The sequence below is a fragment of the Rattus norvegicus genome, chromosome 10 (genome assembly GCF_036323735.1).
Source record: "Rattus norvegicus strain BN/NHsdMcwi chromosome 10, GRCr8, whole genome shotgun sequence".
NCBI classification, from domain to species: Eukaryota; Metazoa; Chordata; class Mammalia; order Rodentia; family Muridae; genus Rattus; species Rattus norvegicus.
In genome coordinates this window covers 81518467-81544265 of record NC_086028.1, presented here as the reverse complement: position 1 = coordinate 81544265, position 25799 = coordinate 81518467, and the positions used below count along the sequence as shown (strand labels likewise).

The 25799-nt window shown below is 46.0% G+C and overlaps 1 protein-coding gene across 3 annotated transcripts; it reads left to right on the top strand.

The window, feature by feature from the left end:
* Positions 1-20530: 20530 nt before the first annotated feature.
* Positions 20531-23504, top strand: Atp5mc1 (ATP synthase membrane subunit c locus 1). Of its 3 annotated transcripts, none has more exons than XM_006247188.5 (5): positions 20531-20895; positions 21478-21524; positions 22451-22528; positions 22837-23015; positions 23290-23504. In XM_006247188.5, exons 2-5 carry the CDS (start codon positions 21486-21488, stop codon positions 23402-23404), a joined length of 411 nt encoding a protein of 136 aa, XP_006247250.1. In that variant the 5' UTR covers positions 20531-20895; positions 21478-21485; the 3' UTR covers positions 23405-23504.
* The last annotated feature ends 2295 nt before the right edge of the window (positions 23505-25799 follow it).

Here is a 25799-nt window from a genome sequence, read left to right as displayed (position 1 = left end):
CATTAAAATAGAAATTCACGGGGCTGGAGAGAAGGCTCAGTGGTTAAGAGCACCGACTGCTCTTCCAGAGGTCCTGAGTTCAAATCCCAGCAACCACGTGGTGACTCACAACCATCTGTAATGGGATCTGATACCCTCTTCTGGTTTCTGAAGACAGCTACAGTGTACTTATATATAATAAATAAATCTTTAAAATAGAAATTCACTAGTCCATGGGTATAAGAATAAGAAGAAGGCAGTTGAGAATGTGTCTTTTAAAAAAAGAAAAGTAGCAGGGTCTGTAACCTCCCCAGCCACTGGTTCTTAGCCAGGTTTTCAGTGGCAGACATTCATTTCTCCTGCGGAGAGGACTTGAAGTCAGTTAGAAGGCGTTGGTTAACCCCATAGCACTCACACCATATTGGACCAAGTACATAATCATGCCAGGCAGGCAGGTCATTACTGTAGCTCCCAGAGTTCACAGCAAGGGGTTGGGGGGGAGATTGTTGATGTCTTTGTCTCCTCAGTAGCTAGCAAAGCACCTCAGTCACTAAGCAGGCTAGCCAACTGGGAAGCCGCTTCCCACTCAGAACCAGCTCCATCTCTCATGTCCTGAGATCAACATCTGGAGTCTTCAGCCTAACAGGGTCTTCCCGTTGAGATCTAGGGTGTAACCAAGAATAGCCACCTTAATTCCTAGTCTATTGCTGTAAAGAGGCTCCATGACCAAGGCCTGTGAAGTATTTATTTGGGGGGATTGATGGCAGCAGTAGCTGACAGTCACATCCTGATCCACAGGGGGCAGGCAGCTGGCACAAAGGATAGAGACTAGGCCTGGTGTGAGTTTCTGAAACCCCAAAGACCCCCTTCAACGACATGCCTGCTCCAGCAAGACACACCTATTGAAACACGATTACACGTTCTAATCCTCCCCAAACTGTTCACTCACTGGGGACCAAACATTAGAATGTATGAGTCTATGGGGAGCATTTTTATTCAAACTGCCACAATAGCAGTAGCCTGTACAATTACACACATATATACACACACACACATATATACATACACATGTATACATATATATATAGATATCATATTTATATGTGGAGACTCCATATGTCCCATGATATATGTATATATGTGTATATATACACACATACATTTGCATACATGTATTATACATATGTGTATATATATATGTGTGTGTGTGTGTGTGTTTGTTTGCACACACACACACACACACACATACACACGTGAAGGTGCTAGAGAAGTGACTAAGCGGTCAGTAAAGAGTAACTGGCCTTGAGGAGGACCCAAATTTGATTCCTAGCAACCAACCCATTGTTAAGCAGCTCATAAGTGCCTGTAAGCCCAGAACTTCAGGAGACTCTGACACCTCTGACCTCTGTGGGTCATGTGCACACACACAGACACACACACTAATCTGAAGAAGAGGAAGAAGATGTGGGGAGACATGAACAAGGTAGGAGGAGTTGGAGTGGGGAGTTGGGGGGGAGATATGGTGTAAGTACATTGTATTCATGTATGAGTTTAACAGAGAATAAATAAAAACTAAAAACAACACAAAAAAGAGCAACAAAAGCCCACCAGAAATTCACTCAGGCCCAGGAAATGACTCCCACACATGCGTTTTGTCTGTATGTATAAAGAGACAAGGAGAGGGGTTGGGGATTTAGCTCAGTGGTAGAGCGTTTGCCTAGCAAGCGCAAGGCCCTGGGTTCGGTCCCCAGCTCTGAAAAAAAGAAGAAAAAAAAAAGAGAGAGAGAGAGACAAGGAGAGGGCATTGGATCCCACAGAACTAAGGTCACAGCCGTGACCTGCCACGTGGGTGCTGGGAGCTAAGCCCAGCTCTTCTGTAGGAGCAGCCAGTGTTCTCGACTGCTGGGCCATCATATCCTCTTCAGCCCCAGTAAAGATTTATGTATTTATTATGTATACAGTGCTCTGCCTGCAGGCCAGAAGAGGGTATCAGATCCCATTACAGATGGTTGTGAGCCACCATGTGGTTGCTGGGAGTTGAACCCAGGACCTCTGGAAGAGCAGTCAGTGCTCTTAACCACTGAGCCATCTATCTCTCCAACTGCCTCTCCTCTCTTCTGCCATTTTGTTTTGTTTTTGTTTTTTTGTTTTTTTGTTTGTTTGTCTTTTGGAGACAGACTTTCTCTGCAGTCTAGGAAGTCCTGGAATTCAGTCTATAGACTAGTATGGCCTCCGAACTCAGAGATCGCCCTACCTCTGCCTCCCAAATGCTGGGATCAAAGGCCTGTGCCACCACCAGCCAGCTTGAAAAACCTTAAACAAACAACAAAACAAACGAACACCCACCATTACCTCTTTTCAGCCACATGAATTATGATATGTAAAGGATTTATAATGGGAGCTGAGCATGTAGCTCAACTGGCAAATCTCCAGTAAACTCAAGGCTCTAACTTCAAGTCCCAGCTCACCACAAGATTTAGAATGGGGTGTGGGGCTGGCAAGATGGGTCAGGTAGTACAGATGCTTACTGCCAAACCCAAGGACCTGAGAGTTTTATCCCCGTGTCCACATTTGCTACAAGTTGTCTTCTGACCTCCACACTCATAGCATAGTTCACACTCACCCACACACACACACACACACACACAATCAATAAATAGTTTAGGTGATGTTTGATGGGTGTTTTTGGTTTTGGTTCAGACAGGTTTGCAGGAATTTCAGGCTGGCCTTGAACTCACTATGCAGCCAAGAATAACCTTGCACTTCTAACCCTCTTGCCTCTGGATAATGGTGTGCAGGGTGCCACTCTGCCCAGTTTCTGTGTGACACTTTGTTTCTTCTTCTCTTTTTTGTTCTTTTCTTGGAAAAAGGACAGGGTCTGTACTGAGGTCCTCCTGCTTCAGTGCAACCACAACCCCAGTGCTAAGATTGCAAGGGTGTACCTCACACCAGCCTCTAGCATGTGCCTTACAAGCATTCAGTACATTCAAGTGGACAGGCCACTTAGAAAGGGTATTGGGGGGCTGGAGAGATGGCTCAGTGGTTAAGAGCACTGACTGCTCTACCAGAGGTCCTGAGTTCAAATCCTAGGAACCACATGGTGGCTCACAACCATCTGTAATGGGATCCGATGCCCTCTTCTGGTGTGCCTGAAGACAGAGACAGTGTACTCATATATAATAAATAAATCTTTTTAAAAAAGGGTACTGGGGGGCTGGAGAGATGACTCAGTAGTTAAGAGCACTGACTGCTCTACCAGAGGTCCTGAGTTCAAATCCTAGGAACCACATGGTGGCTCACAACCATCTGTAATGGGATCTGATACCCTCTTCTGGTGGGTCTGAAGACAGCTGCAGTGTACTTGAGGAAGAAAGAAAGAAAGAAAGGAAGGAAGGAAGGAAGGAAGGAAGGAAGGAAGAAAGAAAGAAAGAGTGAGTATTGGGGGCTGGAGAGATGAGATGGCTCAGTGATTGGGAGCACTGGCTGTTCCTCTAGAGGACTTCGGTTCAATTCCCAGCACCCACATGGCAACTCACAACTGTCTCTAACTCTGGCTCCAGGGGATGTGCATATGCCTGCAGGCAAAATACCCATGCATAGAATAAATCTGAAAGGAAGGAAGGAAGGAAGGAGAGAAAGAAAGAATGAGGGGTTAGGGTTTTAGCTCAGTAGTAGAGCGCTTGCCTAGGAAGCGCAAGGCCCTGGGTTCGGTCCCCAGCTCTGAAAAAAAAGAACCAAAAAAAAAAAAAAAAAAAGAAAGAAAAGAAAGAATGAGGATATTATGTGGAGATGGGAGCTCTGGCTTTAAAGTCAAACAGCCTTGAATCCTGACTCCCATTTATTCATTTACTTAGACCGTCTGAACTTGAGTCTCTCTCTCTCTGGAAAGTGAACCCATAAGACCTCTTGCTTCTGAGGGTTACCGAGAGGTCAAAGCAAAAGATAATACTGACAAAGGGCTTGGTACCCAGGCAGAGTCACAGTGGCCATCTTAGGATGTGTAAGACAAAAGTGGTAATGCCCGGTGGGTTCTGTAAGGCTAAAGGACACGCCATGTGTTTTTCTCTCTTCTACTCAGTCTGATTCTGTTCTTTTTGTTGTTGGTTTTGTTGTTGTTGTTGTTGTTGTTTGTTTGTTTGTTTGTTTGTTTTTTGGAGCTGAGGACCGAACCCAGGGCCTTGCACTTGCTAGGCAAGCGCTCTACCACTGAGCTAAATCCCCAACCCCTTGTTTTTTTAAGAAAAGAAGCCACCCAACAGTTGAGTGTTTTCCTAGCATGCATAAGATTCTGGGTTCACCCAGCACTTTCCAAAACAAAAACAGACAGACAGACAAAACCAGAAAGCATTTTAGTTTCAGTTTTAAGGACTGAGATGACTAACACTGAGGTGTTGGCATCTGCTGGGCTCTTCATGACATAGCATCACCTCATTTGGAAGGAGGAAGGAGGAAGGAGTGGGGAAGCCTGCTGAGGAGCAGAGAGCATCTCTCTTCCCACCCGTCTCCTCTCCACTTCCTGAGCTGGGAGTCCCAGATGACAGAGCCTCCTCAATCTCTCCTTGGCATCAGAGCCCGTGTTAAGATCCCTCCCAACCTTGAGCCTGAGGTCAAGGAAGATGCCTGAGAGGGCAGAGTCTATGTCACAGAATGCTGGAGGTTTGGCTGTTGTCCTCCTGGGAGGAGGAGATAAACTCAAGCCTCAGACTCTGTAACTCCAAAGGCCTCTGGCGGGAGTCTGCAGTTTAACTCAAGTCTGCTCCATTCTGGGCACCCCAGCATGGAGCGACACTTCTAAATAAAACACACACACATCCCATGTGGAATGTAGGTTATGCACATGCTTTCTACAAATTGAATGGCAGCTGGCTGGGTAATATAGGAGAGTTAGTTATTTAATCTTTGTTTAATTCTATATTGGGACTTTCTTTTTCTTCATTTAGAAACCAGTAACTTTTCCAGGTTTCTTTTCTTTTCTTTTTTTTCCGGAGCTGGGGACCGAACCCAGGACCTTGCGCTTGCTAGGCAAATGCTCTACCACTGAGCTAAATCCCCAACCCCTCCAGGTTTCTATCATGGACCCCAAACCTAAGACTATGAAGCCAAGGAGTGGGTCAATAGTATGACCATTGCTAAGGTAGCTGGGTTAGATCCCTTTCCTAGAATTTGCTAACCCCAAAACCCAAGTGGACTGTACCCTCTCCACTGACTTATCCATTCATCTGCCCACCCATCCACCCACCAATTCATGTAAGCATCCATCCATCTAGAGGGATTGTGGTAGAAAAGGTAAGCGCGGTGTGAGGCTGCCCTCTAGAGGTTGCTCCAGGAAGGTACAGGTGGGGAAGTTGAGATCCTTCCACATTCCTCGGTTATCTTTTTTTTTTTTTTTAAAGATTTATTTATATATAAGTACACTGTTGATGTCTTCAGACACACCAGAAGAGGGCATCAGATCCCATTACAGATGGTTGTGAGCCACCATGTGGTTGCTGGGATTTGAACTCAGGACCTCTGGAAGAGCAGTCAGAGCATGAGGTCAAACACCCTGAGATATATATATATAGTTAGATAGATAGGCACTTCCGTACAGTTCGTTGCAATGACTATTGGGCTACATTTGTGCACCAAGCCCGCTGGGAACATCAGGGAAAACCAAACGTCTCAGCTCACGGGGGTAGGCATTTCAGGGATACCAGCGCTCAATCTGGGCCTCAAAGGGAGTCCATGACACTTCCGGTCTTCTCTGCAGAGAAAAGCTATTCTGGGTGAGAGGGTCATCTCTACAGAGTGGCAGGCTTGCAAGGACCGGTGAGGAGGATAGAACATACCTACTAGTTCACAACACGACACATCTGGCAGGGGAGGGAGGGTCACGTGATGAGGAAACCCACCCGACAAAACTTCTCCTGGGCTCAAGGATGAAGTCAGAATCCTGGTTACAAAGCTGCAGGGTCTTAGTCCTTGGAGTGAGGGCATGGATTTGTTCATTCCGTTGGTATCTGCTGAGCAAGCACCTCGCCTGTGCCAGAAGCTATTTTAAGCATGGTGTGTACAACAGGCAACAATCCTACACGCGAGCAGCTCAAACTGTAAGCATGCTCGAGAGGACAAACGGCAAACACTGCAAGTAGTCGTGTTTGTCTTCTGTCGAGACGGCCGTGCTAGAAGCTACAGGCATCGCTCTGAGTGAAATAACACAGGCCTGGAGGAAGGATCATTGTTGGATGAAAAATAAAATAAAATAATAAAATAAAATAAAAAGGAAAGGAAAGGGGGTTGGGGATTTAGCTCAGTGGTAGAGCGCTTGCCTAGGAAGCCAAGGCCCTGGGTTCGGTCCCCAGCTCTGAAAAAAAAAAAAAAAGAACCAAAAAAAAAAAAGGAAAGGAAAGGACTTGACTGCTCCTAGGGCTGGTGGTGGAGAAAGTTTATTATAGACGTGTGGGAGAGTGCAGCCAGAGGCAGACACATCTGGGAGAGTCCAGAGTGGTCAGGGCTCTGACCAGTGGGGAGAGGGGGAGGGAGAGATCAGAACCAAGTACAGCAACCAGAAGTACAAAAGGAGCAAGAGAGGGTAAGCAACCAAAATGTCTGAATTGTATGGAGAAAAGCCTGTGGGAGAGAGGCTCTTCCCTGGGCTAGAAAGTTCAGGGTAGAAGATGGAGTATGTCAGCCCTACCCTGTAACAGGTAGGCACTGAGGGATGCTGGGAGAACCTTGAGGCCCATATTGATATATTAAATAGGGACCTCTGCCACTTGTCCTGGGTTTGAAACTGAACAATCACCATGCCTACAGCTCTTTGCTGTATATTGAATGGAGTTCATTTAAAAAAACAAACAAAACAAAACAAGAACAGAGAGAGGCTCAGTAACTGAGAGCATTGACTGCTTTTCCAAAGGACCCTGTCCAACTCTAGCACCCACCTGGCAGTTCTAACCACTGTCACTCACGTCCCAAGGGACCCAATGCTCTTTCACAGCCTCCTCAGATACCAGACATGCATGTAATACAGAAACATTTATGCAGGCAAAACTACCCATACACATAATGTAATACAAATTACACATAAAGTCTGTTGAAGTGGAACAGGCCTTTAATCCCAGAATGTAGGAGGCAGAGGCAGGTGAATCTCTGAATTCAAGCCAGTCTGGTCTACAGAGCAAGTTCTAGGACAGCCAGGGTTACACAGAGAAACTTTATCTCAAAAAAAAGTTATACAGGGCTGGAGCGATGGCTCAGCGGTTAAGAGCACCCGACTGCTCTCCCAGAGGTCCTGAGTTCAATTCCCAGCAACCACATGGTGGCTCACAACCATCTGTAAAGAGATCTGATGCCCTCTTCTGGTGTATCTGAAGACAGCTACAGTGTACTTATATATAATAAATGGTTAAATCTTTTTAAAAAAAGTTATACATAAAAATAAGTTCTCACACACACACACACACACACACACACACACACACACATACAATTTTAGTTGCATGTCTGTACACCACACATGTGCCTGATTCCCTCAGAGGCCAGAAGAGGGCATCAGAAACCCTGCAATTGGAATTAAACGTCTAGTGATCCACCAGTGTGGGTGCTGGATCCTCAGGAAGAGCTCTTAACCATGAAACTATCTCTCCATCCCCTCTGTAGGCTTAGACTTTTCAAAGTCTACTTAAACTATGGTTCTTTAACACTTCAACCTCCCTTCTAGCCCACCACCCACCAGAGGTAGGGGAAAAGAAGGTCAGTAGGAAATGGGAACTGTGGACCTGTTTAAAAATAGTTCTTTGAGGCACTGCCAATCTTCGTTGTCAGTAGTCCAGCCCACTAGTAAAACACCAAATATGAATGAGCAGAAGCAGCTCGATCCAGAAGAACCTGCTAGGCTCTGCCGAAGGGGACGATAGGCACAAGTCCATGGAAGCCGCAAGTAGCAGCTGGAACAGAATCAGAAGTTTTTTTTGTGTGTGTCTCTCTCCATGAAGTCACAACAAGCAGAGATCAGGGAAGAAAGCAAGGGGAACCAAAGTGAGAGCGTCATTCACCGTGTTGGGTTGTGTTTGTACCCTTTCCGAACACGCCGTGTCCTTTCAAGTATCTGCTCTAGCAAAACACCACTTGTCCTCTCACCAGGCAACTTCCAGAAAAAAACACCCTGCGTCTGTTCTCAGCAAAACGTCCTCTCACATGTCTGCTTCAGCAGAACAGCCTCTCAGAAGAGAGTTTGCAAAAGAACAACACATGACACAACAGAGTCTCCAAGGAAAATCAGGAATTCCCACTTTCCCCCTCTTCTTTTTGAGAGAAGGTCTCCAGCCCAAGCTGACCTCGAAATCGCTACGTAGCCCTGGATAACCTTGAACTTCTGATCCTCCTTCTTCTACAGATCCACTGAATTCCTGGTGTGGTGTGTCACCACCACACAGGGCTTGAGGTACCGAGGACTGAATCCAGGGTTTCATGCCTATTGGGTAAGCATTCTACTGACTAAACTACATCCCTAGCCAACACTAGCTTACCTTACAATAAATAAATAAAAGCGGCGTAAGGCGATTAAGGTTGGGTGGCTGCCATATCAAATAGGAGCAAGTTTTCGAGCAAGACCTAAAGGAAATGATCGAGTGAGTCCCACGGTTGTAAAGCAGCAGTTCTCAAGCTGGGTCTCGATTCCTTTGGGGTTCGGAATGACCCTTTCACAGGGGGGGTCACATATCAGATATCCTGCATGTCAGACATTTACATTACAATTCGTAATGGTAGCAAAATTACAGCTATGAAGTAGCAAGGAAAAGTCATGGGTGGGGTCACCATGAGACACTGTGGCAAGGGGTTGCAGCATTAGGACGGTTGAGAACCACTGTGGTAAAGGGTATGGGACCAGGAGCCAGAGCAAAGCGTCCAGTGGAAAAACATGTTAGTAGACAATAGGATGGGGGTAAGAATTTATTTATTATTTATTTATTTATTTATTTATTTATTTATTTGGTTTTTCTATTTTTTTTAAAGATGTATTTATTTCATGTATGTGAGTACACTGTGGCTGTCTTCAGACACACCAGCATTAGGACGGTTGAGAACCACTGTGGTAAAGAGTATGGGACCAGGAGCCAGAGCAAAGCGTCCAGTGGAAAGACATGTTAGTAGACAATAGGATGGGGGTAAGAATTTATTTATTATTTATTTATTTATTTATTTATTTATTTATTTATTTGGTTTTTCTATTTTTTTTTAAAGATTTATTTATTTCATGTATGTGAGTACACTGTGGCTGTCTTCAGACACACCAGAAGAGGGTGTCAGATCCCATTACAGATGGTTGTGACCCACCATGTGGTTGCTGGGATTTGAACTCAGGACTTCTGGAAGAGCAGTCAGCGCTCTTAACCACTGAGCCATCTCTCCAGCCCCTATTTGGTTTTTCTAGACAGAGTTTCTCTATGTAATCCTGGCTGTCCTAGAATTCACTCTGTAGACCAGACTGGCCTTGAACTCCAAGATCCTCCTGCCTCTCCTTCCAGAGTGCTGGGATGAAAGGCGTGAACCACTACAACACGAGGACTTTGATTTTTGACCCTGACCGACGATTACTTTAATAATAGTATTTAAGGATAGACTGTGAAGCCAAGTGCGGTAGCACACACTTGTAATTTCACTTGGGTGGTATCGACAGGAAGGTCAGGAGTTCAAAGTCAGCCTCATCTACAGAACTAGTTCAAGGTTTCATTTGAGTGGCCAGACAGCTCTGAGGGTAAAGGTGCTCAATGCTGTCATTCCTGGCAGTGAGCTCAAGCCCAGGATTCACCTGTGAAAGGAATGAATGGCCTTGGCAAGTTACATTCCTTCCTTTCTTTCTTTTTTTTTTTTTTTTCTTTTTCTTTTTTACGGAGCTGGGGACCGAACCCAGGGCCTTGAGTTTGCTAGGCAAGCGCTCTACCACTGAGCTAAATCCCCAACCCCTCTTTTTTTTCTTTCTATCTTTCTTTCTTTCTTTTCTCTCTTTTTTTTTATGTTCACACTTCCACACACACAAAAACATTATTTTTATTTCATGTGCATTGGTGTTTTGCCTGCATTTTTATGTCTATGTGAGAGTGTCGCAGCCCCTAGAGTTGGAGTTCCAGACAGTTCTGAGTTGCTTATGTGGGTGGTAGGAACTGAATCTGGTCCTCTGGAAGGGCAGCTGTTTCTTCTAAATGAAGAGGCATCTCTCCAGCCCTAGCACTCAGGAGGTAGAAACAGGAGGATTTCTGTGAGTTCAAGGCCAGCCTGATCTACAGAGTTCCATGACTGCCAAGACTACACAGAGAAATTCCCTCAAAAAATATATAAAGATGCATAAATGAATGATGAAGAAATTAATTAATTAATTAGCTAATTAATTAATTACAATCTCAGGGCTGGAGAAATGGCTCATCAGTTAAGAGGACTGGCTCCTTTTACAGAGGACCCTGGTTTAATTCCCAGTACCCACACTGTGACTCACTCACTCCATCTGTAAATGCAGGGTATCAGGTGCCCTCTTCTGGTCTCTGTGGTTACTGCACACATTGGTGCACAGACATCCATGCAGGCAAAACACCCATACACATAACAATAAATGATGAAAGAAAAAAAAACCCATGTGATTCTTCTGCCTCTACCTCCCAAGGGCCAAGATAGTGTGTGCGACCATGCCTGATTGTTCCTTCTGTTTATGACGTCTCATTGTGTTGGGTAGGCTAGCCATAGATTCTTAGACTCGTGCAATCCTCCTGTCTCAGCCTCTTTGTAGCTATAACTTAAGTGTGCACCACCATACCCAGTGTATTTGACATTAGTACGCCACTACACCAACAGAAGTAGGCAGTGAAACACTTGAGCAGCAGACTCATCAGAAGCCAGGGGTGGTGGTGCCTACCTTTAATTCCGATACTTGGGAGAGAGAGGCAAGGGGATCTCTCTACGTTTGAGGCTAGCCCGGTCTACAGGACAAGTTTTAGGCCAGCCAGAGCTGTCTCAAACAAGCAAATAAGCAAAATAAGACCCAATAGATACTTGATTAGGATGGTTACAATTGACTGTCAACTTGAGAGAACCAGGAATCACTCAGGAGACACCCCCCTAGGCATGTGTGTGAGAGAGATTCCGGATTAGGCTTCTAGGTGGGAAGACCCAGTTTATTTATTTTATTTATTTATTTATTTATTTATTTATTTATTTATTTATTTATTTTGGTTCTTTTTTTCGGAGCTGGGGACCGAACCCAGGGCCTTGCGCTTCCTAGGCAAGCACTCTACCACTGAACTAAATCCCCAACCCCAAGACCCAGTTTAAATGTTAGCAGTACTATTCACTGGGACAGACCTCGGACTGAGTAAAAAGAAGAAAGGGGGGGGTTGGCAATTTTACACCCCGCTGGTTGACCGGACACATTGTGAACCAGCCACCTCCAACTCCCACGGTGATGATGCCGTCTCTGTTGTGATTGGCAGTACCCACAAACCGAGCCAAAGTTAACTTGTCTTCCCCAGATTTGTTTTTGCTGGGTATTCTGTGTCAGCAGTGAGAAAATTCACGAATATCCTTAGAGAACAAACCAGCAGCTAACAGCAAAGCTTAGGTTCTCAGTCACCCAGGGATTGATCCTGAGGCGTACTGGGCTATCAAACGAGCTTCACTAAACTTAGACGTATAAAAATAATACAGAGTATCAGCTCTGAATGAAATAGAATGAGTTACCTGAGTGTGGTGATGCACACCTGTGACCCCAGAACTGGGGAGGATGAGGCAGTGGGATTGCTGTGAGTTCAAGACCAGCCTGTGATGTAGAGTCCTAGATCAGGATCCAGAATGAGACCCTGCAGCAAACCCCTCTCCGACACAGAGAGAGTACTGCTGCGTTGAACACCCACAGATAAACAATGAGCCCAAGATACATTCCATCCTTACAGAGCAAGAGGTAGGGCTAACCCACACACGAGCCTCTCTGCCACACGTGATCCACACTGCAGAACGAATGGTTCCTAAGACAAAAGCGGAGGCTGCCCAGAGTGAAACAAAAGCAGCATGGGGGTCCACGGAAGCTCAGCGGCACAATTGTGCCAAGGCAAGAGGATTTCCCCTAACTCAAGATTAGCCAACCTGCGGTACATAGTAAGGCCCTGTCTCAAAAAACATAGGAAGGGGGCTGGAGAGATGGCTCAGTGGTTAAGAGCGCTGACTGTTCTTCCAGAGGTCCTGAGTTCAAATCCCAGCAACCACATGGTGGTTCACAATCTCTTTAATGAGATCTGGTGCCCTCGTCTGGTGTGTCTGAAGACAGTGTCCTTATACATAATAAGTAAATAAATCATTTAAAAAAGGAAGGGCTGGGTGGTAATAGCGGCATCTTTAATCCCAGCACTCAGGAGGCAGAGGCAAGCAGATCTCTGAGTTTGAGATCTGCCTTGGTCTACGGAGTGAGTTGCAGGGTAGTCAGGGCTACGCAGAGAAACCCTGCCTTGAAAAAAAACAAACAAAAATAGATGGGAAGAAAGGACAGAGAGGAAAATGAATGAACAACTTTATCTGAAGGCTGCCTCATCCCTTCCACCTATGAAGACTCAATAATGTGGTAGCTTGAAAGAGAACGGTCCTCATGGGCTCATACATATGAACATTTGGTTCCTAGTTGATGGAACTAGTTTGGAAGGGTTAGGGAATGTGACCTTTCACCTCTGGGTGGCACTGGGGATAAGCTTTAAGGTGTCAAATGCTCACACCAGGCCCAGTCTTTTTGTTCTCTGCCTGGTGCTTCTGGATTAGAAGGAAACTCTCACCTACTGCCCCAGGACCATGCCTGCTGGCCTGCCACCATACTCCCCTCCATGACAGCTACGGACTGACCCTCTGAAACTGTACGCAAGCCCCCAGCTAAATGCTTTCCTTATAGGTTGCCTTGGTCTTGGAATCTCCTCACAGCAATAGAACAGTGACTAAGACAGGTAAAGAGAGATTGTCTTGAACATAGAGAGTGACAGCTGAGTCTGTGGGCACCTTGATGTTAGACTTCCCAGCTTCTAGAGCTGTGAAACTAAATCCTTCTTCCTTCCTTCCTTCCTTCCTTCCTTCCTTCTGTTTTGGTTTGTGTTTTTTCAAGTCAGGATTTCTCTGTATAATAGCCCTGGCTGTCCTGAAACCCACTTTGTAGACCAGGCTGACCTCAAACTCAAAGAGATCTGCCTGTCTCTGCCTGCCAAGAGCTGGGATTAAAGTCGTGCACCACCATGCCTGGTGAGAATAATGAACAGACTAAAATAATACACAGAGGGCTAGTGAGCCCAGAGGGTAAAGGAACTTGTTGCCAAGTTGGCCATTCCTGGAAGTTCTAGACCAGCCTGGGCTATAGAGTGAGAAGAGAACTAACCTTCACCACCACATGCACCCAAAGCGCTCAGGAGCCAGAGGCAGGTGGATTTCTGTGAGTTCAAAGCCAAGGCCAGCCTGGGAGCGATGAGGAAGAGGGGGTTAAAGCACACACTCTCCATGCGACCTTATCTGTAGTTATCTGGGGTAGATGCCTAAAACCAATACACAGGGACTTTGGTGACTGGATCTGGAACCGATAACTTAAGCTATGAAGCTGTTGACTTGCTGCTAGCCCGTACTGATGGACAAGCTGATCGAGAAAAAGATCACCTCCAGGGCAGGCAAGGCGGGAAGGGGCGTGGCAGCACCACGTTTCGTCCCCTTTGCCCCACCCCCACCCCCCACCCCCCCACCCCCCCACCCCCCACCCCCCACCCCCCCACCCCCCCACCCCCCACCCCCCGCAACTCAGACTGCTGTGCAGATTTTAAACTGACCTTTCCCACCTGCCACTCCCTCTCCTGCCCGCAAGTTCTCTTTCTGGAGACAGGTACTCACTCACATAGCTCAGCTTTGAACCCAAGAAGTAGTCAAGGAGCTTTTTTCTTTTTTCTTTTTTTTCGGAGCTGGGGACCGAACTCAGGGCCTTGCGCTTGCTAGGCAAGCACCCTACCACTGAGCTAAATCCCCAACCCCAGTCAAGGAGCTTTAACTTCTGATTTCCTGCCTCCCTGCAATGGCAGGATCATGGGTGTTGGCCTTCATGCTGGGGCCTGAACTCAAAGCTTCAGGAGCCGCATCAGATCCCCTAGGGCTGGAGTTGCAGACAGCTGTGAGGAGCCATCTTAGTCTTTATAGGAAGCCAGACTTTTCAGATTCATTTTCATTCTGTTTCCAGCAGGATGGCGTTCCGCAGCCCAGGCCGCCCTAAAATTCATGTCAATCTTCCTACCTCAGCTTCTCCCCACCCCCACCCCCACCCCGAGAATTAGGGTTACAGGCATGAGTCAGTGCGCCAGCCTACACTAATTTTAAATTTTTAATAGAAGTATAATCACACTTGGATAAACATTATTCAGCCTTACCATACAATAAAGAATTAACTATTAGGAAGGATAAAGAGTTGGCTCATTGGTTGAAAACACTTGTTGTTCTTTGTTCTGGCTGGCTTTTGTGTGTCCACTTGACACAAGCTGGAGTTATCACAGAGAAAGGAGCCTCCCTTGAGGAAATACCTCCATGAGATCCAGCTGTAAGGCATCTCTCAATTAGTGATCAAGGGGGGAGGACCCAGCCCATTGTGGGTAGTGCTGTCCCTGTGTTGGTCTTGGGTTCTATAAGAAAGCAAGCTGAGCAAGCCAGGGGAAAGTAATCTAGAAAGTGGCACCCCTCCATGGCCTCTGCATCAGCTCCTGCCTCCAAGTTTCGGCCCTGTGAGTTCCTGTCGTGATTTCCTTTGGTGATGAACAGCAATAACTTGCTTCTGGTCATGATGGTTTGTGCAGGAATTCAAACCCTGGCTAAGACAGTGTTCCCCAGGAACTGGGTTTGACTCCTAGCTCATGTAAGGAAGCTCACAACCATCTGTAACTCCAGTTTCAAGAAACCCAAGGCCCTTTTCTAACCTTGTAACCACCAACTGCATACACATGGTGCACAGATATACATTCAGGCAAATATAATATCATACAGATATAATAATACAATGAACATCTTTTAAAAATAAATTAATTTATTTATTTTATTTAAGAAATTAATTAGCTATCAGGAATTTGGGCTCTTCATGACCACCTGTAATTCCAACTCTAAGGGATTCCACACCTTCTCTGGTGGCTTCCTTGGGTACCTGCACACATGCGGTATCATTTAAACACACACACACACACACACACACATACACACACACACTCGTGTGCACATGCACATAAAAAAATGTAAAAGAATTCTTTTTGAGGTGAGATGTGGTGGTACATGCCTTCAATCCCAGCATTGAGGAAGCAGAGGGAGAGGCAGCCAGATCCCTGTGAGTTCAAAGCCAGCCAGACCTGTCTCAAAAACAAACAAACAAACAAACAAACAAGCCATCAAAATTTGAGGGTTGGAAAGATGGCTCAGCAATTAAGAGCAATGGCTGCTCTTCCAGAAGACTCAGGTTCAATTCCCAGCACCTCTGGAAATGTAGTTATAGACAATATTAACTGTCTGCCCTCTGGGTGCTGGCAGATAGCTCTCAACTGTCTGTAATTCCAGTTTCAGAGTGCCTGAGGCTATCTTTGGGTTCTCAGGGCATCACACATACATGGTACATAGTCAAGCAGGCCACATACCCATATTCATAAGATAAGAGGAAATACGTGCTGCAGAGATGGCTCAGTGGCTAAGGGCATTGCCTGCTCTTTCAAAAGACCCGGGTTCAATTCCCAGCACCCACATGGCAGCTCACAAATGTCTATAACTCCAGATCCAAGGTATCTGACCCCCCAACCAACACACACAAACACACACACACACACACACACACACACACACACACAAAATCAAGCAGAACACCAGTGTACGCAAAATCAACCAAGTATTTTTAAAATATAATAAAAAGACAAATAATGTTGCTGCTGGAGAGATGGCTCAGCAGTTAAGCCCACCAGCTGGGGCTGGAGAGGTGGCTCAGTGGTTAAGAGCACCAAATGCTCTTCCAGAGGTCCTGAGTTCAAATCCCAGCAACCACATGGTGGCTCACAACCATCTGTAATGGTATCCAATGCCCTCTTCTGGTGTGTCTGAAGACAGCGACAGTGTACTTATAAAACAAAACAAAACAAAATAAACAAACCAAAAAACACTAGCTGTTCTTGCCATGAACAACCAGGTTTCATTCCTGGCACCCACATGGTGGCTCACAACCATCCCTAATTTCAGTTCCAGGGTATCGATCCTTCACTTATTTAAAAATATTCTTTAGGGGTTGGGGATTTAGCTCAGTGGTAGAGCGCTTGCCTAGGAAGCTCAAGGCCCTGGGTTCGGTCCCCAGCTCCGAAAAAAAGAACCAAAAAAATATTATTTAAATAAACATTGTTTAAATTTTAAAAAATGACTATTTTTTTAAAGATTTTTTTATTTATTTTATGTACAGCATTCTGCCTGCATATGTGACTGCAGACCAGCAGAGGGCACCAGATCTCATTACAGATGGTTGTGAGCCACGCTGTGGTTGCTGGGAATTGAACTCATGACCTCTAGAAGAGCAGTCAGTGCTCTTAACCACTGAGCCATCTCTCCAGCCCAAAAAAATAACTATTAATATTACATACTCTTCTAGTTTGTTTTCTATAGCTGTGATAAGCAACATAACCAAAAGCAACTTGGGAAGGGTTTATTTTACCTTAGAGTCTACAACCCATCGTAAAGGAAAGCCAGGGTGGGAAGTCTGAGGCAGGGACGGAAGCAGAGGCCAAGCAGGGACACTGCCTACCGCTTAACTTCCCCCTCCCACGCAGCTTACTCGCTAGTGTCCTACATACTCCAAGACCCCCAGCTCAGGGATTCCACTCTCCACAGTGAGCTGTGCTTCCCAAATCAATCGTCCATCAAGATGTCCCACAGGCCAATCCGATGGAGGCACCTCTTCAGCTGAAGTTCCCTCTTCCCAACAGACATCAGCCTGAGTCACGCTGATAAAAAATATACTCTCTCTTCTGATCTTTTAACCATATATATATATACATATATACACACATATATATACACGTATATACATATATACATACATATATATATATATTTATGTATGTGTGTTTATACTTGTTGGGAGAAGGGGGTACGCGCGCGCATGCCCGCATGAGTAAGTGCATAAATGCGTGCGTGCGTGCGTGCGTGCGTGCGTGCGTGCGTGCGTGCGTGCGTGCGCGCACAAGTGCCCGTGTTTAGGAGTCAGAGGACAATCTATCCTTTTTCCAAGCTTTCTACTTTTTTTTTTTTAGACATGATTTCTCACTGGCCTGGAACTTGCTAAGCAGACTGGTCTGGCAGGCCAGAGAACTCCAGAGATCACCCCCACCCAACCCCCTACCCCAGCCACACCTAGGATTCCTAGCGGTGGGATTCCAAGCCAAGCCACCACAGGCTACCGAAATTAAACTCAGGTCGTCATGCCTGTAAAGCACTTTCTTGACTGAACTCTCTCACCCCAGTTCCCAACACCTCTCTGATTTTTTGTGTGTTGGTTCTGGTTTTTCTTCCTCATTATGTAGCCCTAAATGGCCTCGAATTTGCGATGTAGACAAGACGCCTCCGACTTGCAGTGACTTTCCTATCTCTGCCTCCCCAAATGTTTACTTTGATGAGTGATACCAACAAACCTGGTTTCTCATTTTGCATCTTTCCTATTTTTTTTTAAATCATGAACCTTTTCTCTATGTTTAAAAAAAAAAAGTTTACTTTTAATTTTTATTTCGCCAGTTTAAAAAAATTTTTATGTGTGTTTTAGTTCAGGAATGCATGCATACCACATGCATGCAGTGCCCTGAGGCCAGAAGAAGGGTGTCATATTACCTAGACTGAGTTACAGACTATGGAAGCCCATCCTGTGGGTACTGGGAACCACATCCGGGTCTTTTAGAAGGTAGCCAGTGCTCTTAACTGCTGAGACATCTTCGATGGCCCTCATTTTATCTTTTAAATTTAACTTTATTAGACTGAAGCACTACTTATTTTGCTAATGAGGCTCCTTTAAATGTAATTTTAGCCATACATGTGGCTATGCCTTTAATCCCAGTTCTTAGGAGTCTGAGTTGGGTAGAGCTTTGTAAATTCAGTGCTAGCCTGGACTATATATGGAGGTCCAGGCTAGCCAGGGCTACATAAAAAGACCCTGTATTAGAAAGGAATTGTTTTAATGTTTTGTTACATTTATTACATTTATTGTGTTCCTGTGGGTGAACTAGGGGAAGCCAGCCAATAGGAGAGGATGACTGTTCTCCTTCCACTACGTGGGTACTGGGAATGGAACTTTGGTTTTGTAAAACTTGGTGGACAGGGCCTTTACCTGCTGAGCCAGCCGTCTCACTAGTCCAGTTTTTAATTATGCGTATATGGGGTGGGGGTGGGGCAGTGTATGAGCAAGTGCCCTTGGCACCTGGAAGAGGGTATGGGATCCCCTAGAACTCCTGTTACAAGCTGTTGTGAGCAACATTACCTGGGTACTGGGAACCAAACTCTGGTCCTCTAGTGTTCTAAGCCTGTGCCATCTCTCTAGCCCTGAAAGTTTTCTCTGTAGAATCATACCTATAATCCCAGCCCTGGGATGGAGAGGCAGCAGGATCACTCTGACTTGAACAACTGCCTAATCTGCATAGCTAGTTCCTAGCCAGCCAGGGTTACATAGCAACGTCTAGTCTCTGAAAGAAAAAAAAAAAAGGAATAAATGAAAATATTCTGGGCATGATGGTACATACCTGTAATTCCAGAACTTGGAGGTTGGAGACAGGAGGATTAAGAGTTCAACCAGAACCTGTATAGAATTGAAAGCAACCCTAGTCTATGTGAGATCCTGTCAAAGAAAGAAAGAAAGAAAGAGAGAGAGAAAGAAAGAAAAGACCTCATGATTTCTTAATTTTTTTTTAATTTTATGTTTGTAAATACACTGTAGCTGTCTTCAGACACACCAGAAGAGGGCATCAGATCCCATTACAGATGGTTGTGAACCACCATGTGGTTGCTGGGATTTGAATTCAGGACCTCTGGAAGAGCAGTCAGTGCTCTTAACCACTGAGCCATCTCTCCAGCCCCTGCCTATTTTTATAAATGGACTATAATACCTGTCTTACTTAGGGCCAGTAGATGGGTCAGAGCCATTACCTCACAAGCCAGGCGACAATCTGAGTTCAATCCCTGGAACCCACAGTGGAAGGAGTGAGCTGAAAGTCGGCCTCTTGATTGCCACACTGGCACTGTGGCACACAGAAGCCCAAACTTTCAAATATAGTAACAAAATAAAATAAAAAATAAATTAGGACCAAAGAGATGGCTCATCAGTTAAGAACACTGTTCTTCCAGAGGACTTGGAGACTCCCATGAGGTGACTCACAACTACCTCTAACTCCAGTACTGTGAAATCCAATGCCTTCTTTTGGCCTCTGAGGGCATCAGGTACATATGTGGTACACATTCAGGCCAAACACCTATATACCTTTAAATGTATGCTTAAACATATCTAGTTTATTTAATCATTTACTATCAGTGTGACATTTACTTTTCCATTCCGTAAGCTCTGCATAGGACATGGTGGCAAACACACAGGATTACCAGCAATTGGGAGACTAGGAGATCTCTGTGAGTTCCAGGACAGCCAGGGCTACAAAGAGGGACTCTGTCTCAAAAAAACAGAACCAACGACAAAAAGGTCGACAACATTCATTCTCCTTCATCAGAACCTTTGCATGACATTATTTATTTAGTGCAGGTTCCTAGAAGTGTTAATACTGCCTCAAAGAGCCATTTAAAGGTTCTCAATTACTCAAGAATTACTGGGTCAAAGAGGATGGCTCAGTCATAACGTTCCAAATAAAAATATTGCCAAACTGCTTTCCAGGAAGGTTTTCTGTCCTATTTTTCTGTTCCTACCCTTCATGCTTGTGTGCATATACATGTAGTTTTGTTGTTGTTCTAAGCAAGGTTTTGCTACTTAATCCAGACTGGCTTGGAGCTTGTGCATGGTTCCTTCCTTAGACTTCTGGTGTCTGGAATTACAAGCATACACCACCTCACTTCTTTGCAAGCTTCGTTCTACCAATTATTGTTTCCATTTTAGAGTTCTCCCCACTCCCAATACAATTGTCTGGACCTACGTTGGCTTTTTGACCTAAACTCATGAAACTTAGTCTGGCTTTGAACTCCTGACCTTCCGGTCTCCACCTGCCAAGTACTAAGATTTCAGGTATGAACTAGCAAGCCTGGCTTTAATTGTGTTGTTGTTTCAACATTCAATTTGTGAGTCAAGAGCACGCTCACTACTTAGAAAATTTCCAACCTGCCTTAATTCTTGGTCAGAAACGGGGATTTTTTACAAATCACTATGGTGGAATGTACTGTAAAGGCGTCGGCTCTCCCTGCCAAGAAGCAACGTCTCGCGGGATGTCGGTGGTCCTTAAGTCCTCGGACGGGACTACAAAGCCCAATATGCAATGCGCTCCAAGGTCCAAGCGGCCGAATGAAGACTCGGAGCCCACGTTACGTGTCCGCCTGCGTCAAGCGGGCGGTAGTCACTCCCACGCTTTTTTCTTCCGCTTGCACCTTGGTCGCCATTTTGTGTTGAAGGCTGTAGAACCTCTGAGTCTCGTCGACTCTATGGTCAAGCATTTCGGGATTCGACCAATCGTAATCACGATCTCGGAAAAAGACCCCGCCTTTATCCGCAAGGAGGCGGGAATTGCCACGAAGCTCCCGTGGAGAGAGAGGAAGAACCTGAAAAAGACCAATAAGAAAGATGAAGTTGATGACGCCAGCCAATTGGAACGTGAGGAGATAACGGCCAATGGGAGTGGAGGGACCCCGAACACGTGGGTGGGGGAGCTGAGCGCTGAGACCAAGGGCTAAAGCTGCGAGGTGAGTCAGTCACCTTGAGCAGGGAGTGTGCTGTGGGCCGAGCAGGGGCTGCAGGGGAGTGGGAGTGCAGGTGACTTGGGGCCCGGAGACAGGGTCCGCTAGGCCGTGGGCTGTGCCATGTGGAGCAGCATTTGCCTCCAGGGATAGGGAAGGAGGACTAAAGTCTTTAAGCCTTATCAATTAATGTTAATTACCAACGGTAATGAGCGATAAACGGCCGCTGGGGAGAGTAGGGGACAGCTATGTAACATGGGCAGGATCCTGCACGACGTCTGCCAGTTTCTGCCTCCAGTCTTCCCGGGAGATCATTCCTTTTCGCAACGTTTCCCTCTTGGGGCCTGAGCCACCTCCTTTTACTTCCGTTCTTGATTGCTGTCCTTCTGCAGACCCGCTGCGCAGAAAGTGGTTGACCCCGGAATCTGCTCTGTCCTTCTGACCTCTAATGCCCTCCTTAGTTGGAGTATAGGAAGAGGGTTGGGGGAGAACGATTGGAGGTGGATGGGAACGACAGGAGGTTGCCAGTATCAGCAGACACCTGGGTTTTCATAAGAGTTACCTTTTTTCACCCCCTTCTTCTTGCAGATTGAAAAATGCAGACCACCAAGGCACTGCTCATTTCTCCAGTTCTGGTAAGCGGTGGCTCCGGGTTTTGTTGTAGTGCCGGGTATGGGAGCAGTCCTGTTTAATGAATGGACTAAGAGAAGCTGTCGCTCGGTGTTGATGATGGCTATTGGGGGGAGGATATAAGATGTGTTGCGAGTAACCTGTGCTCATTCAGGCCGGTAAACTAAGCAGTCGTGGCTTTCTGAGCGTCCTCGGATAAGCTAGAGCTGACCTTTTATCGTAGTCCTGGCTTGGCTGTAGCCAGACAACCGGAAAACAGATTTTCCTCTACCTTGACTGCATGTTCAGTTCATGTGGAAAGCCTAATGCTCCTAATGTCCAGACTGCACCTCAGACCAATTGCATCAGACTGTGGAACCAGTCAATTTCGATAGACCTTCCCAGGTGATTCCAATGTTCTGCCAAGTCTGAGAGCCATTGCACTGAATAATTTGTCAAGAAATTCATGTCCCTGGGAGCTTTTCTAAGATGGCTGTTCTGAGAGTCAAACCAGGCTTTCTGGCCCCCTGCATCAAGGATAGATATGGCTGGGAATGCATTTTAGTAAATCTCCTTGGAGTCTTTTATTACCTCAACAACTGATTGGATGTTTGAATCTTACTCCGTTCTGGGAAACTGATTAAGTCTGTGCCCTTGAAAATGAACTTTGGTACCTGGTTTGCTTTGGGTTTAGTTCTGAGGATTGACCCCAGGGTCTTGTGAGCACTCCGCAGCCTGCTACATTATATCAGATGGTGATTGCTGCCAGTGTGGGCTACTACAGACTTATCAGCAAGGCTGTCTCCGATGCAGACCTACCTGAGAAAAATAAGTTAATTGACCTTGAAATTTATTGGACTGATTGTGACAAACTCCTGCCACTTGGGTTGGTCTTTGGTTTCATGGTTTGTTTTTGCCTGATTTGGAGCAAGACATCTTTCTGATTTTACAGATCCGCTCCTGTACCAGGGGTCTAATCAGGCCTGTGTCTGCCTCCCTCCTGAGTAGACCAGAGGCTCCATCTAAAAAGGTAAGGAAGGCAGGCCCCTCAGGATGTCCCCGGGCAAAGGACTCTGCAGTTAACTGAGGTGCTTTTAGGAATTAAAAGGATCTACGACACCCCATCTAACTCCAAGACTCAGATGACAGTCATAGATGTGACTAGCCCTGTCTGAGAACACTCTGGGACTGACATTCTCCCTGCACGCAGAGCACTCTGCCCTTTGAGGCTGTGTGCCAGCTGCTTCTTAGCTCAGGTGGGTGGGGTGAGCGTGGAGCAGCCACCTGACAGCTGCCTCACTGCTCCTCACTCTTCCTGACTGCCTCCCTTTCTTCTAGCCTTCCTGCTGCAGCTCCCCTCTCCAGGTGGCCAGACGGGAATTCCAGACCAGTGTTATTTCCCGGGACATTGACACAGCAGCCAAGTTTATTGGTGCTGGGGCCGCCACAGTTGGTGTGGCTGGATCAGGGGCTGGCATTGGCACAGTGTTTGGTAGCTTGATTATTGGCTATGCCAGGTAAGTTTGGGGCTGCCTGGGGTGTTACTTCATATAAGTTCCACCCTGTTTGGGGAGAGTCTTAGCAGGCAAGGGTCTCCAAGTGGATGTTCTTTTACCTCCTATTTATTTCTCCAGTGACCTAAGTCAGAATTAAAGTATGCCACATGTAAACTTGCCAAGTTGCTGGTCATTCCTGTCCCAGTCCTCAGGGTAGATGTAGGCTAGCCCCTTTTGGCACAGTAACATACTCCCTTCCCTCACCCAGACCTTCACCCTTTCCTGTCTCTGGCAGGAACCCGTCTCTCAAGCAGCAGCTCTTCTCCTATGCCATCCTGGGCTTTGCCCTGTCTGAGGCCATGGGGCTCTTCTGTTTGATGGTCGCCTTCCTCATCCTCTTCGCCATGTGAGGCTCCATGGGGTCACCCGGCCGTCCCTGCTGCTTTGACTCCATGCCAGTCCTGGTGCTGGAGTGTGCTGAGCTTTACCATTAAACTACGTTTCTCTAAACCATGTGCCTGTGCCTGTCTTTCTACCCCGGGGGTAGGGGACAGCTTTGGAAAAGTGAGAGGTGACACTTGGGTCAGCCGTAGTGACGAGGAAGTGGGCAGAGAACGGAAGGGTCCCACCGTCTTCCAGGAGGATATGCAATAGCTTGGGTAATGATGTTGGTGCTTTGTCCCTTTCAAGTTTAGCATATTGACAGGCGCCATTTCATTGGGTTTTGCTTATGTAGGGAAGGGGGAGATGTGTTGTTGTATTTTGTTGAGTCCTTACGGCCTTGCTGTACGGCTCTGGCTGGCCTGGAACTTGCTATGTAGACTAGGTTAGCCTCTACTTGGTTTAAAGGCATGCGCCCCCTATTGTTTGTAACAGGTAACATTTTTCAGGAGTTTAATTTACAACCAACTCTGTACTGAGTGTTGAACAGCAATCCTGCTAAGCTTAACCATTAAGCCTGATATATATATATTATATATACTGTATATATATTATATATATAACATATATATATATTTTTTTAAGAAAGCAAAATAGTTTGTCCAAAACCCTGAGCAGAGAAGGGGAATTAGCTTAAATTTAAAGGTGCTTCTCATCCTTTGTTCCCCCTCGCCATCAGTTCTGTTTTTATTTTTGCCACACAATTTAAAGTACTATAGAGAAGATTAAAGGCAGAGGTGTTGAACAGTCAAGATGGCTCTGTGGGGTAAAGGTTCTTCCTTTGTTGTTTTGTTTCTCTGCATGATTCCAGCTATTCTAGAACTCAATCTGTAGACCAGGCTAGCCTTCAGCTCACAGAAATCCTCCTGTCTCTGCCTCCCGAGTGCTGGGATTACAGGGTGTACCACCACACCCATGTGAGTAAAGGTTCTTGTCACAGTAACCTGTGGATCCAAAGGCGCTGGAGGTGGGGGTGGGCCTCGCCACCTGTAGCTGCCTCACTTGTTTCCTCTTCATCTTCAGCCTCATGGGCTTTTGAAATGTTCTTGACTACACAGAAGACACACAGGTTCCCCTCAAATAGTCCATGATCTTTGCTTGAGCCTGAAAGTGCTTTTGGAGCGTGCAGACTAAGTAGTCCCTTGACATCATGAGCTTCTTTTTCTGTGGCCTGTGCCTAGACCTTCCTCTGCCCTCACTTGTCTAAAATGGCCCGGATAGCCCAGGTAAGATAATGACTAATCTACTGCCACACACACACAAAACATATGTGTATACATGTTTGTATGCAAACTGGCAGGAGAGTTTTTATGTCTGTGCAAGCACTTGGGCCAGAAGGCCATCAGATCTCCTGGAATTAGGAGTTACATACAGATGTGTTACTGGGAGTGGAACCCACATCTATAAGAACAAAAGTTTCAGCCCTTTTTTTTCTTTTTTGAAAATTACTTAGTTTATTTCTATTTCATGTACATTGGTGTTTTGCCTGCATGTATGTCTCTGATGGTGTCAGATCCCCTGGAACTAGAGTGATAGACAATTCTGAGTGCCATTTGGGGGTTGGGAAGCAAACCCAGGTCCTCTGGAAGAGCACTGAGCCATCTCTGCAGGCCTCAGTATGAGCTTTTAACCCAGAAGAAAGCTCAGAGGGGTGGGGCATCCTGCCTAAGGTTGTATAGCTGGTTAGTAAAGCTATCCTTCAGACTCTAGAACATCTTATCACTATGCTGACTCACCGAGAATGCAAGTTCAGTGACTTGTCCAAGGCCATGCAGCCAGCCAGCATTTCCAACCCACGTTTATTCCCGTATTTCTCAGCTTTGTTATATATGGGGCCTGGTAGTGTAACTTCAGCTCCCCGAGTTTCCAAATGACTGCTCTGAGGCTTATATTTATTTTAAAAATGCCTAGGCCATAAGCTAGACTGCTTCCCCAAACCAGCTCTTAACCTCTCTGGTTTATTTGAACCTGAGCTCAGCTACATGACTGGTTTCTTGTTCTCAGTTTCACATGTCCAACTTCCCCATAGCCTGGGTAGACTCTTCATCAGCCTAACTCCCAGAATTCCTATCTCTCTCCTGGAAATACCACCTATTACTTCCTCCCTTTTGCTAATAGGTCATCAACTCTGTCGACAGGCGATGCTTCCACACAGTACGTAAGAGATTATCCCCACAAGGCAGTTTCAGTAGTTGGCTTGAGGGGCGTTTCTGTTCAGTGAGCGGTAGGAACATTCCTAACATAGCCACTAGATATCAGTAGCAACAGATTCTCAAGTGGACAAAGTCCCTTAGTTGTTTTACCTAACATAACTCCCTTAGGGTTGCTGACCAGTGGTAAATCCTGAGACAGCCTGGCAGTTTC